This window comes from Rhopalosiphum maidis, chromosome 2 (genome assembly GCF_003676215.2).
Source record: "Rhopalosiphum maidis isolate BTI-1 chromosome 2, ASM367621v3, whole genome shotgun sequence".
Lineage (NCBI taxonomy): Eukaryota > Metazoa > Arthropoda > Insecta > Hemiptera > Aphididae > Rhopalosiphum > Rhopalosiphum maidis.
The window spans coordinates 36,170,365-36,184,332 of NC_040878.1; the positions used below are offsets into that span (position 1 = coordinate 36,170,365).

Sequence of the window (13,968 nt, forward strand, 5' to 3'; positions counted from 1 at the left end):
ATAAATTATTATAATTATTATTTATCTACGATTTATCTAGAAAACAACATGCCAAAAAAAATTGTCAGAAAGCTCAAAAAGGATCAAAACTTTACAAGGTAGGGATATAGTGTTATTACCGGTTGTCATTATTTTTGTTATTGTCATTGTTATTTAGTACTCAACTGTGTAATTATGATTTGTTTTATTTTCATAGGATGGTGGGTGGACCATGTACGTATCGGGGAATGCTTCTTCCTTTGCAGTACTATCGGCTGCTCGATATGCTGTGTTTGATAGACATGCTAAAAAAGCTGACGAGGCATACTGGAACTCATCATCAGCTCCAATATGTCTCAAAACTCTCAATCGAGTGCTACAATCTTCCAACAATGTTCAAGCTATATCATGTCCGGAAATTTTCATACCAAAGGTTAGTAAAAGATATTGTTAGGGAAACATATTTTAAAACTAATGGTTGTTGTTAATTTTAGGTAGTTGGCATCGGTTTACGTAGTGTATTTGAACTGATTAAAGAGAGTAGAGTTCCCTCACCAGAAATATGTACTAAAGCTTTAATGGCTTTATTAGATATCATTCAGTATCAATCACCAGAAGCTTTAAAAGATGAACCATCAGAAGTTATAGGTAAGTTTATGCTGATTCAGAAATTAAATTGAATGAATATGATTTATATTTTTAATCATAAATTATTACAAATTGTATAGATCCATTATATGAACTTTTATTGGATATGGCAACTGGAAATTATGAGAATGGCACTTATGACTTTAAAGCAGTTTCGTGTTCTTGTCTTATAAGTTTAGTAATAGTTAGAGGAGATACTGGTAAAATATTAAACACTTTAACAACATTAATCATGTGCCCAAATAGTGCATCCCCTAGAAAAATAATTGTAAGTGGATTTATAATTTTATATATACATCTATATTGTCACTAACTTATTAATGTGTTTCTTTAGTTACCAAAAGTTTTAACAAGTCTACAAAAATGTGTCCGTGTTCTTACATATGGGGATTATGAAACTCCTGATTGGATGTCCAATGGAGTTCCAAAGTCATCTGAAATTATAACATTAAATTTAAATTACTTAAGGAGTACTTATAATTTAATTATATTTCAGTATTAATAAAATGCATAGTTCAGTTTCTAATTTTTTTTTTTTTTATAAGATGTCAAAGGAATGGCATGTGACGGAGACTATTTGTATACATATTCAGAATATGGGTTTCATAAAATTGGTACTGGTTTTGGTGGTACAGTTAGTGGACATCCATATATCAATGTAGCACGTACATCAAGTCATACTTTACATTCTAGTGATGTTTGTCTTGGATTTTATCAAGTTAGTATATACAATATATTTATTTATTTGTATCAATATGTTTTTTTTATTTATCTGTTTCTAGAAAATGTTATACTTAAGGATTAATTATCCAAATCAGACTAGCAATCAAGAAATTGAGTTCTTGGATAGAGATACATTTAAAAAGTTAGGAAGAGTTCAAATAGATACTTCAGTAACATTGAATACATCTTGTAAGCCTGTATTTAGTGATAAAGATAGATTATGTTTCCTTGATCAATCTGCAGTAAGTATTTTACTAATTTATTATACATAAACACAATTAATATTTTTCCCCCTTGAATAGAATAATTACGTGATTAAGAGTATTGATCCTAGTACTGGGAAACTTGTTAATGAAGTTCCTCTTGTATTAAGCCGTCGTAATGTACGTATTTATGGTGTTTCTGAATTATGGGATTCTATTACTGCTGAAAGTGCTATTAACAGTGCTTCTGACGAAGAAGTATCTTCTGTTGCTACTTTAAAAGATTGTTTTATTATATCAGTTAAATCTGGAAAAGTAAGTACCATAATTATGAATAAGGAGTTAAATTTATATTAGTTCTGTATAAAAAAAAATTATTTATCAGGCATTTCAATGGTTAAAATCTAATGGACAAAGTAGTATAAATTGTTATCGTTCTGTATGGTCAGAGTTAAGTATACCTAATCCATGTAAAATCATAAAAGTGGCAGCTGGTCATGATGGATTACACTGTGTGTTGCTTTGCGATACGGGATCAGCTTATTTCTTAGGAGTATCACGGCGTGGTGAAGATTGTGATAATGGAAGGTATAGAAAGCAACCAAGAGTACTGAAGCCAAAAAGGATAACTAAATTAGATGGACAATTTATTGTGGATATAGCTTGTAACAATGGTACAACTGCATTAGTGACCAAAGATGGTCTTTTGTATATGTTTGGAAAAGATGATACTTATTGTGATATACATACTGGTAAATATTTATTTTTAAAATTAAAATACTCTTATTAAATTTTATTACTTGCAGGTCTTGTAAAAGATTTAAAGAATGCTAAAATTGTTCAGATAGCTTTAGGAAAAGCACACGCAATTGCATTGAGTGCTAAAGGACACATTTATAGTTTTGGAATTAATAATAAAGGTCAATGTGGACGTGATATATGTGCTCCTCAAAACAATAAAAACAGTTAAATATTATTTTTCTGTCTTTATTAACTTTTATTAAAACATCAATATGTTAATATAGATTATCCTGAAATAACCAATAATGAATCATTAAACCAAATTAGTTCTGTTGGTGAACAGAGTATATTTGATGATGACTATGATGATGATAATAAACCTTGTGAAGATATTTGTAAACCAGGAAAACATAACTGGAAACATGAAGTTTGCATGGTTTGTACTGTATGTGGTGAATGTACAGGGTATAGCTATAGTTGTCTTAGCAGTATACGATCCAATCGTAAATCCGGCCAGTAAGTTGACCTTAAAATTAAGTAATCTAGGGAATTTAGAAATAAATTAGTGTTTTTGAATTAATTAATTAATTAATCACAATGAAATTTATTTACAAAAAATTATCTTGCATTTTATGCTACATATTATATCATTATAATTAACCACTTTCAAATGTTTGGCTGATGCTGTAATCAAAAGTTACTGTATTAGTTTTAATTAAATGATATATAGTAGAATATCAATGGTTTGATATCTTTTTTCTACTTTAAAAAGAATTAAATACATTCTTTCAATTTGTACATATCATTTAAGTTCAAATGCTCTGAAAAAAAAATATTACTACAGCATGGATTTCTATGCAATTACATACTTTTAATCCTCCTCCCCCCTTGTAATTTCTTTGAAATTAAAAAAAAAAGTACTAATATTTTGAAAAAAAGAATATAATTTTATTACACTTCATAGTGTATAAAAATAATAAAAATTATTAATTAGTGTTATATACGTCCAGTCCAGTGTAGTGTGTATTTATATAATTAAAATTAGTTTTTTGTTTCATAGATAAAATTTTTATTTATAATAGTTTATAATTTTTTCTTGTATTTTTGTTTCATATTTTCACAATTTTGACTATATGGCATATTTTGATACTTTTTAGTGCATACATATCTAAACTAATTATAACTGGTTTTTATTTTTAATTAGATAATTAATGTCTTATTTAATCATTATTATACACATTTCATTTAATTTTAAAATGTTTTTAGGGAATGCGGTTGTGGTGAAGGAGATGCTGGATGCACTATTTGCGGATGTTGTCGTATATGTGCTCGCGAAGTTGAAGATAATTCAGAATTAGCTTTGCTTGGACCAAATGGTGCTGCTGATTTAGCAGGAATGATGAGACTTGATGTTATTTTTGGTGGCGGAGGTATAAAAAATTTAATGTTTTTGTTTAAGTAATAATTATTATTTTGTTGTTATTAATTTATAATTTTCTATTAAAGAAAAAGCAGTATTTGGAGATCGTTTTAAAAAGCGATTGAATATATGTGGACAACGACAAAAATTGAATTTAGTACAAGTAAATTCCTCTATGGGTGCTGATATTGATAGTAGCATACAAACCGCTAATAATACAAACATACGTTTTCAAACTCAAAACAATATAATAACTCAAAGTTCTGTTGGTAATATATAAATATATTTGAAATCTTAAGTTTTTTAAGAACATAATTTAAATATTGTTAATGAAATATATACTTTTTTATTTCGTTAGATGATGCAGTTAATCCAGGGAGCGATATAGAAAGGGATACTGCTAGAATGACTATTTTACCACCTGCGCGAGTATTTTTACCAACAGACTCCCCAGTTATTCAAATTAGTTGTGGTTTACATCATACTGGTAATATGTTATAATAAAATGCAATGTATTAATTTATATATATTTATATTCATCATAATTTCTTTATATGTTTATAAAGTATTACTTCTAAGTAATGGGAAAGTAATAACATTTGGTAGTAACTCAAATGGCCAACTTGGGTGTAGTCTATCGCTCAGTAGAAAAGGTCCAACTGTATTAAAAATACCTCGTTTAAAACATCCTATTATCAGTGTATCAGCTGGTAGTAATCATACTGCATTGGTATCGAAAGATGGTAAACTCTATACTTTTGGCAGTTATTTGGTAAACAATTAATATTACATTTATTTATACTACCTGATGATAAATATAATACAATTATTTCAATGTAATACAGAAAAGTCAACTTGGACGTGATAGTGGATGCAATCATGTACCATTAAGTGTAGAAGACATAAATCCACCTCATACCAGAAGAGCAAGAGTAGTTATGTGCTGTGGTAATCAAACAATTGTAAAAGTTGATGAAGCGTTAATAAATAGTAAAATTTTATCTATTGCGGCCAACAATGATATTATATGTAAGTATTTTAAAATTAAATAATTTTGATTTAAATACTAACTTACATTAACAATTCATTTATATCATTGCATACTACTTAATCATTTTTTTTTTAACATTTAAATTGTGTACCCCATAATCAGTGGTGATGACTTCAAATAAATGCTTAGCAATTAACAAACAAGATGGCACTTGCAATAGTTATTCAGGGAATAATCAGATACAATTTGATGAAAAACATACTGGGATGTGGTGCTTTGATTTGTTATATAATAACCTATGGCAGTAAGAAATTTAATATTAAGTATATATTGATTTGCCAAGCGTGTTTACCTCCATTTTTTCCTTTAATAATAAATTTATTAAAATTCTTACTTTTGAAATTTTAAATACACTTTAAGAAATTTACATGTTTTCGTTTTCTTGAGATTTTTATTTTTTTGTACTATTCAAGGAGTGTCTTGTGGCGATTTAAATTTCTATTTCTGTTCTATTTTTAAATAAGAACCCCCTTTTTTACTGTAAATGGATATTTTTTTTGAAAATGTTGATTAACTTAATTCAAAATTTAAATTGAATGATTAGTTTTTCAGTTATGAAATTGATTATACTGAGGAAAATATTCCTTAAAAATGTTTTACTAAAATATAAAATGTATGTAATGTAGAATCTATTCTTTATTATACTTTTACAATTTTTACTAAATATAAATATTGATAGATTAATATTAATTACAACAATTTTCATAGTTATCATATCTTCCGAACCCATTGTCATGGATTGATTATTCTTAGTACACAAAGTATAATACTAACTAACTTGAAAATTATTACTCTTTTGAATTTTTATTTAGATAAATTAATTTTTTTTATAAATATCTTCTAAATAATTTTAGCATAAAACATGGTTTTCATTTAAAAAATAGAAATTGCTTCTCCACAGAAAACTCCTTTAGTAGCACAAGAAATATTAAGAATTTAAAAATTACATAGTCTTTAAAGCTTAAGTTTATTTAAAAATTTCAAAAATCAGATTTTGAGTTATTGTGTTATTGAAGAAGAAAAGAGTGAGTAAGTATGCTTGGTAAATAATTATAAATAGAGCACGGACTTATACAATTTTTTTTAAAATTATTATAATAAGTTGTATAATAATATATTATAAATATTAAAAATAAATAACAATAAACAATATTAAAAGATTTTAAATTTTAGTTAGTTAAAAAATAGATTAAATATTAAATGTGTAACATAATATTTGGGATAAATAAACACATTTTAAATAACAAAAATTTAATTTTTAGTTAGATATATAAATAAACTAATAAACTAATAAATAAATAAATAAATGCTTTTATATTTTTTAAATGATTTTAACGTTTGTCTGTTGATTTATATATTTTTTTATCTTACCTATAAACAATGAAATCATTTATTTGTATTATTTAAGTCCTTTACTGTTTTTATTTTGATGAAGGGTGATTTTCTTTAAACAATTATGTTTTCCAATTGTATTACAAAATATTATGTTTTAATCAGAAAAAAAACTTTTGTGTATATTGTTTGTTTATATAGGAAGTTCATTAATATAATTTAAAACTTAAAACTACTAATTTTTGACATTTTATGTTTTAATATAATTATAATTGAATAAAATTGTATTTGAATATAAAAGCTTCATCTTTTCAGTATTAATAATTGACAGCATGGTTGTAATTATGGAACAATTAACTCTATTTTAATTTTGTAACTCATAGACAATAGATTGTAGTCAGTAATAGAGTTAGTATCTGATGGTACTCCTATACTGCATAATATAATATATTTTATTCAAATTTGAATTAAATATAGATTTGTATTGGAATTTAACTAAAATTGTACTAAATATGTAAAATAGCATTAATGACTTTTTATTAGCATGAAAAGAAAAAAAATATGCAATTCTCTACAGATCCGTGATTTAGTTATAAGCTAGAACAATCATTAATTTTATTTATTTATATATGTTATTTATTTATTTTCAGTATTAGTGATATAAGTGAAAAAGTTGTGGTTACATGTTATAATGTTAATAGTGCTTGTAGAAGACATAATGATACAAGTTCCTTGTTGAATTATGAACTAGCATTGCCACCCACTGCTGGGATTTCTGTATCTCGAATTCAAGTTTTAGTTAATTTACTAACTTGTATGGACATCTTGGCCCAAAATTTATCATTGTTTCCGATTGGTATAGCATCATCTCAAAGTAATATACCGGTTGCATCAAATACCGTAGAACCAAAAAAGGAATTTTTACACATCAACCGATTTGCAAGTACGTATAATAAATCATAACTTGATTTTAGATTATATAACTAATTTTTAAAATAATTTATATTTCTAGGTTTAGGCGGTGGTTGGGGGTATTCTGGACACTCGGTTGAGGCTATTCGGTTCTCAGTTGATTGTAATATTGCATTAGTTGGTTTTGGTTTATTTGGAGGAAGAGGAGAGTATACAGTTAAACTAAAGGTATTATGAGTTTATTAATTGTCATATGTAATAAAATGTAATATTGGTATTAAAAAAAAATCAAGTTTATTGTCTAAAATATGTATAATTTAATTTTGTTTTTTAAAAGCTGTATTATACTCAGTATTAGTTTTTACACTCATTAATATAAGATTATGTTTTTAATGACTTTTTAATTGTTATTTTATAAGTTAATTTAAATATTTTCTTCTTCAAATTATTTAAATAATTTAAAAATATCTTATATTTATAATTTATTTTGTATATTCAATATTAAATTAATTTAAAATGGAAAATGATAATTGTCACATTAATTCATTATATTTTTAAATGTAGGTTTATGACATTGGCGTAGAAGGTGGTGAGCGAGAAATTGATGGGGAACTGTTAGCAGAAACTGATGAACTTACTTATGAATGCGCACCTAGACAAAAAAATCCAGTCTTACTTGATGAACCTATTGCTCTTTTTGTAATTATTATTAATTTATTTGAATAATAATAATAATAATAATAATATTTTTAATTTTAATTTTTGAATTTATTTAGGCAAATCGATGGTATGTGGGATGTGCTAGAATAACTGGTCCATCAAGTGACTGTGGTTCTAGTGGAATGTGTAGTGTTACAAGTGACGAACAGTAATATAATTGTATTGATGCTCTTCAATAGTCATTGTTAAAATAATTTGTAATTTTTTTATAGAATAACATTTTCATTCAAATCATCTCGAAGATCAAATAATGGTACTGATATAAATGCTGGACAGATACCTGAAATATTGTATAAAACTGTTATTCCTGATTCATTGTCAATATCAACTATACACACATCAAATAGTGATATTCATATATTAAGTGATGCTTTTTCACACACAGTTAATAAGGTATTGAATTGAAATTGATTTTGAGTGATAAATGCTTGTTTTAGTTTTTTGTTTAATATTATTGTTGTTTTGCTTTTACATTATTTTGTATGCTTTGTGGTTTACTGTTATTTTGTATTATACTGTTTTATTATAAAAGTTTGTATGTTTATAAATTCCATATTTTTATCCTCTTATAAATATCTGTGTTGTGGTGTATAGTATTAATTATTATTGGTGGAACATTAAAGAGAAAATTGTTTATTATATCTATATAATGCTAATGTAAATATTTGATGAACATTTTGATTCTACAAGTAGATTAAAAATTATTTTTTGAATCTGGTGTTTTTACAAATATTTTTGTTTGACTGACTATTAAGAAAGGTATAGGATATTTCAAATTTAATTTATTTACTCTCTAAAATAACATAATTTAAAATGTATTACCAAAAGCCATGTTCTATGTTAATAGATTGAAGTAAATGTGAAGAAAAAAAAATAAATGCCACTGTAAAACAAATAATATTATACTCCTCAATCCTTTCTTAATCAAAAATGAAGAAAATATTTTTGTAGATTCGTATGAAAAATATCCTATTTATTTCACCAATATGGAGCCACAAGTTATTTGGACTAGAAATTAAAAAAAATATTGAAAAGTAAAAACCATTTAACAACAATAACCTCATTTAATATTTAATTAAAATTATGTATGCCAATTTAATTAAAATAGAATAAATTATTAAGCTACAAAATTAATTTGAAAATGCCTACGTATATTTATTCTAATTAAAATAAAACATTTTTAACTATCATAATAAATATAAATACTGAATAGATAACAATTTATTAATTTGTTGGTATTAAAATTATAACTTTTAGCTCCAAAATATATAATGTTATAAATTTTGGTACACGAGTTCATATTGTTTGTGACCTCTGGGCACTGATCCAGTACACAGAAATACATTTTTAGTTGTAAAATTAAAAATGCTATTATAAATGAATAATACTACTTCAAAAGTATTAAAAATATGTATTGTACGGTGGGTATATACAAATGTAGTTTCGGCTAGTAGCGTGCTGAACAATTTTTAGACCTGAAGCAAACTTCCATTTGACCACCCATGCACTCACAGCTTTTAATCTATATTTTTTTTTTTACTTGATAGTATAAATATTATAAATGAACTTGTTATCACATTAAATCCATTGTCCACGGTACCTACACACGCACTTATTTTGGTAATTGTTTCAAAAACGCCTATTAGTCAGCATTACTATTGTGATTATTGATAATGTTTTAATTTTTAACAAGGAGTATAATTTCCAAGTATTAATCTTCAATCTTCTTTTGGCATAAACAGAAACTATATTTATCATAGTGTGAGTATATTTTAAAGATTAAATAATATCATTGAGTATTTATAATCAATGATAATATATATGATAGGCAACTAAAGATACACCATCTAAAATAGTACCTAATCGAGCATCATTAAACAATTTAAACCTCACGATACCTTGTTCTAGTAACAAGACTATGGTTTCTCAATTTTTTATACATTAATTAAACAGATTTATTTTATTTTTGAATATCCCGCTAATACCGTATATGTATCGTACAAGGGTGTACTCGTAGCACTAATAAGTTCAAATATAATAATAAATATCAATAATATTTTATCAAATGGCAGTAAATAGGTATATTTACAAATGTTGAAATTTTAACCATAATAATTTAAATCTTAAATTATAGCATTGGTACAAATTTATCAGCTATCGTTATTATCATTGTTTATTATAATGTGATTTGTATATTACTATATAATTATCGTTTTTATTGTTTATCTTTATTGCGTGGACATTACTTGTTTGTCGCTAGTCACTCGTTTTATTATTGAAATGTTATCGTTTTATTTTATTTAATATTCAAATCATTGTTAAATAATTGGAACATTTAAATAAATTTGTACTGCTTAGTTATTATCGTCATCAAATCAAATGAAATATGGGATGAAATTAACGAAAATACCCAGAAAAATAGAGCTCGTGCATAAAACACATTTGTCATAATAATTTCTACAAATACTACAAACATATTGTATATATATATTTTTTTTAATAACTTTATTACAATAAATTACGAAGCATCCTCTTCGTCAACATACAAACGCATGTCTACTCCATTGAATAATCGCATGTTTTCTGGCCGTTTATACTGATTGCGCTTAGATCGATTAAAAACCCTAATAAATATGCATATTGTATGGCATATATCATTTCTGGTCTCAGTTCGATTGATGATTTTTCTTGTAAATTTTCTGTTAACTAAGGTACACAACTTAATCTGACAGGTTATTATTATAACATATTATCATAATATGTTGTACAATGTGCCGTTTGTTTAATGCAATGAAAAAAAAACAAATCGGTGAAATTAGTGTACATTTGATTGCCTATCTATAGCGCCATAATATACTTAATATATATTTTAAATATTTATAATATAAGTATAATAATTTATATTTTATATACAATTAAATATTAAAAATATGGATGTAATTCCAAAACATTTTCTTTCAATTTGGATGGTTTAAGACGAGAATGTAAAATAAATAAATAAAAAAGAACCTTAACATTTTATTGCTTACTAGTATATTGTTTTCGTGTAGTCAAACGTATTTTTGATGTGTTTAATAAATTGTGTTGAATGCTGTGTAAATTGTATTGGATTTGTAAATTTGCGGTCTAAATGTCCGAATTAGAATTTAATGATTATTTTAAATATTATAATTTAAATTCGACTAAGGTGTGTTTTGTTATGTATATGTTTTTAAGATTTATTAAAAAATATAGCAGTGCACAATCAAACATAAAGATTGAAAATTTTAAATGTTTAAATTACGAAAAACGTATCTACTGAATATGTCTTGGTCTTTACTGTTAATTTTTCTTCCCCAGGAATGTTTTAATGCTTTAATAACACTACTTCGATGGTCGTGGACAACAATCAATAAAAATATATCAGATATGTGTCTTCCATATTCACAAAAAAACTTTTACATGGATTTATCGAAAAAAGATACTTCGTCAATTTGCGAACTTAAACGACTGATGTTTATAAGCCAATCATGTTTCCATTTACTTCGTTCTTATATTCACGAGATATATCCAGACCAAGGTGCTGATAATTAATTTATAACAATAATTGTACAGTGTAACAAAGTAATTAATGAATCTATTTTAAATTTATTTCAGTTGACAAAATGAAGTTACACGAAACTGAAGCTCTTGCTAGTTGTGTTGTTGAAGTCCGACAACTTTTACAAAAAATATTATCAGATGTCCGTCCACATGAAGTTTTAAAAAACGTTGATCGGATATTCATTGACAATAAAGGTAATATGATTTGCCCTATCTAGTTTTAGATTTAGATTTTTATTTTCAGAAAACTCTTGAAACTGTTAAAAGTGTTTGAGAACGTCAATTGATATTCATATCATATTAATAATTTCTCATGAAATATAAGTTAATTAGTAAAAGAAAAGAAAGACGATATTTTAAATTCATTTTATTAGGGTCTTCTTTTTAGTATGGTTAATTATATTTGGAAGTTAAAAGATTCAATGTCACTTCTACATTGTTTCAAAAACATGACGTAGGTAATTTATCCTTATCAAAATAAGTGAACAGGAAAAGTTAATTAAACGTAAAGAACGAGATACTAAAATTAAATTAATAGAAATTATATTATAATGATATTATAGCAATGTAGCCTACGTAATGAGAATAAAAAAAAATTAACTTCCAAATTAATAATTAATAATCAGATAATATTCCCATAAATCAAATATAAATAATGATAGCGTTTAAATTGTATATTTTGTTTATAATGGAAATAAAAAAAGATTGAATTAGTTTTTAAAAATATATAAAAGTAGTTAATTTATAAATGTTAAAAAAAGTTATAAATGATTATAAGTAATACTTTATTTAATGTTTATCTTTATACATTGATTAAGCACTAATTTCAACATAATTTATGGTTAATTTAAATTTTAAAGTAACTTTGTTTAATGTTTATACATATTATAAAAAATGTAAAAAGGTAAACATGGATATTTATTGGGTAGGACATTTATTTAGTGGTTAAAATATAATATCATGTAATTAGGGAGGATTCGAGGGGTTATAAAAAGTATGAAATATAATTCAGTTTGATATATTATACATTATAAAAATATACAAGTCTACTATTTTTGAATTTTAAGTCAGATTGGCAATAAAAACAATTTTGTAAGAAAAATAATTTACTATAACAATTGGGTAAGTACTAACTTTATAATGATAAATAAATGCATATAAAAACTGATTTTGAGTGAGAAAAGTCCATAGGTCTAACTGTTTACGGCAGTATTTCTCAACCTTTGTATTATGGCGATACACGAAATATTTCATACTTTGTGACTCAATAAAAATTTAAGAATAATGGGTAATATTTAATATTTAATTTTGTTGATAATATAAAATTAAAAATAACAAAGAAAAAATATTCCATAAAAAATAATGATAAATTTGATAACAGATAACTTATTTCATATAATATAATCATCATAGAAATAATATAAAATATAGGTACCTATTAATTTTTATAAATAGTGTTAAAAATGTTTGTATATTTTGCGTCATTTATACACTTTGCGACACACTAAGAAACACTGGCTTGAGAATACTTATTAGTTATTACTTATTTAATATTGCTATTAGTGATACAATAGATTGAACTATTTTTTTCCAAAAACAATTTTATGTTATATAATAATTTATAATTATAATAATATGACTTCTTAATAAAATTACTTTCTGCAAACGGTAAATCTGTTATTTTACTTTTATTAAAATCAATATCGATATACCATAGAACGACTTGAATAGTTTAGTGATATAATTAGTTTAAAATTAATCTAAACATTTTGAAAATTTAATTGAGTAGGTATAGTAAATAATAACAGGTATTTATCAAAAGTTTCAAGCCCCTATGAAGTATGAATGATAACTTTTGAGTTTTGTACATACAAATAATTAAAATCTTAATTTTTATTTAAATATCTTTTTTTTCTTCAATTTTTTAGAATATTTTGAAAAGTAGTTGGAATAGTAAAAAGTACTAAACTACTAATTAGATTCAATTTTTAAACTATCTTAAAATTGAAAAATAAAACATATTTTAATTTTTACCTATTGCTCAAAAAAGTCATTATAGACACAAATAAAAAAAAAAAACATTCTAAAATTTACAGATTCATCGTTCAGTTTAAAATCCAAAATAAGGAACCTGAAGCCGAGTACTTACGTACATGAGTAAAAACTATGTTAATTTGTATTGTTATTGTGACCTATTAGTCACTTAAATATTTCATGGAATTGCTATTTGTTTGGATATGAACATATCTTTTATAGCATTCGTGTAAATAAAGTTCACGTTTATTATAAACCATAATAATTATAATAACAATTTAAAAACTCAGTGTTTTAGTTCTATTGTAGATAGTTTATTTAACTTCATTAAATGATATTATCTAATATTACAGAAATTCTATTATTTTTATTGTGTACATTTTTTTATACACTGAAAAGATAAAATAAGATTTATAGTACCTGTACATAAAAAAAAGTAGCTGACAAAGGAATTTCGAGATTTTTTTATAAGTTATAATTTGTTTTAATTAATCTTGTATTAAAATGTCAAACAAAAATGACCTTTATAAAATGCCTACCATCTGTGTCTACTTTCCAATCAATAAAAGGGTTATTTGAAACTTTTTAACTTACCTACCTCTAATTTTATTCTAAAAATTATT

General features: G+C 24.7%; 1 protein-coding gene across 3 annotated transcripts in view; it reads left to right on the top strand.

The window, feature by feature from the left end:
• Positions 1-13,968, top strand: part of LOC113552204 (E3 ubiquitin-protein ligase MYCBP2) — a 271,715-nt gene that overhangs the window by 246 nt on the left and 257,501 nt on the right. For all 3 annotated transcript variants that reach the window (XM_026954950.1, XM_026954952.1, XM_026954951.1), the window contains exons 2-25: positions 41-98; positions 197-412; positions 474-627; positions 708-895; positions 962-1,097; positions 1,173-1,345; positions 1,410-1,592; positions 1,653-1,868; positions 1,939-2,305; positions 2,360-2,518; positions 2,579-2,810; positions 3,561-3,724; positions 3,801-3,983; positions 4,073-4,201; positions 4,281-4,486; positions 4,560-4,743; positions 4,868-5,009; positions 6,748-7,040; positions 7,110-7,237; positions 7,574-7,708; positions 7,786-7,877; positions 7,942-8,122; positions 11,069-11,288; positions 11,366-11,506. In XM_026954950.1, the coding sequence (XP_026810751.1) occupies positions 41-98; positions 197-412; positions 474-627; positions 708-895; positions 962-1,097; positions 1,173-1,345; positions 1,410-1,592; positions 1,653-1,868; positions 1,939-2,305; positions 2,360-2,518; positions 2,579-2,810; positions 3,561-3,724; positions 3,801-3,983; positions 4,073-4,201; positions 4,281-4,486; positions 4,560-4,743; positions 4,868-5,009; positions 6,748-7,040; positions 7,110-7,237; positions 7,574-7,708; positions 7,786-7,877; positions 7,942-8,122; positions 11,069-11,288; positions 11,366-11,506 (4,280 nt within the window). The remainder of the gene's footprint in view (positions 1-40; positions 99-196; positions 413-473; positions 628-707; positions 896-961; positions 1,098-1,172; positions 1,346-1,409; positions 1,593-1,652; positions 1,869-1,938; positions 2,306-2,359; positions 2,519-2,578; positions 2,811-3,560; positions 3,725-3,800; positions 3,984-4,072; positions 4,202-4,280; positions 4,487-4,559; positions 4,744-4,867; positions 5,010-6,747; positions 7,041-7,109; positions 7,238-7,573; positions 7,709-7,785; positions 7,878-7,941; positions 8,123-11,068; positions 11,289-11,365; positions 11,507-13,968) is intronic.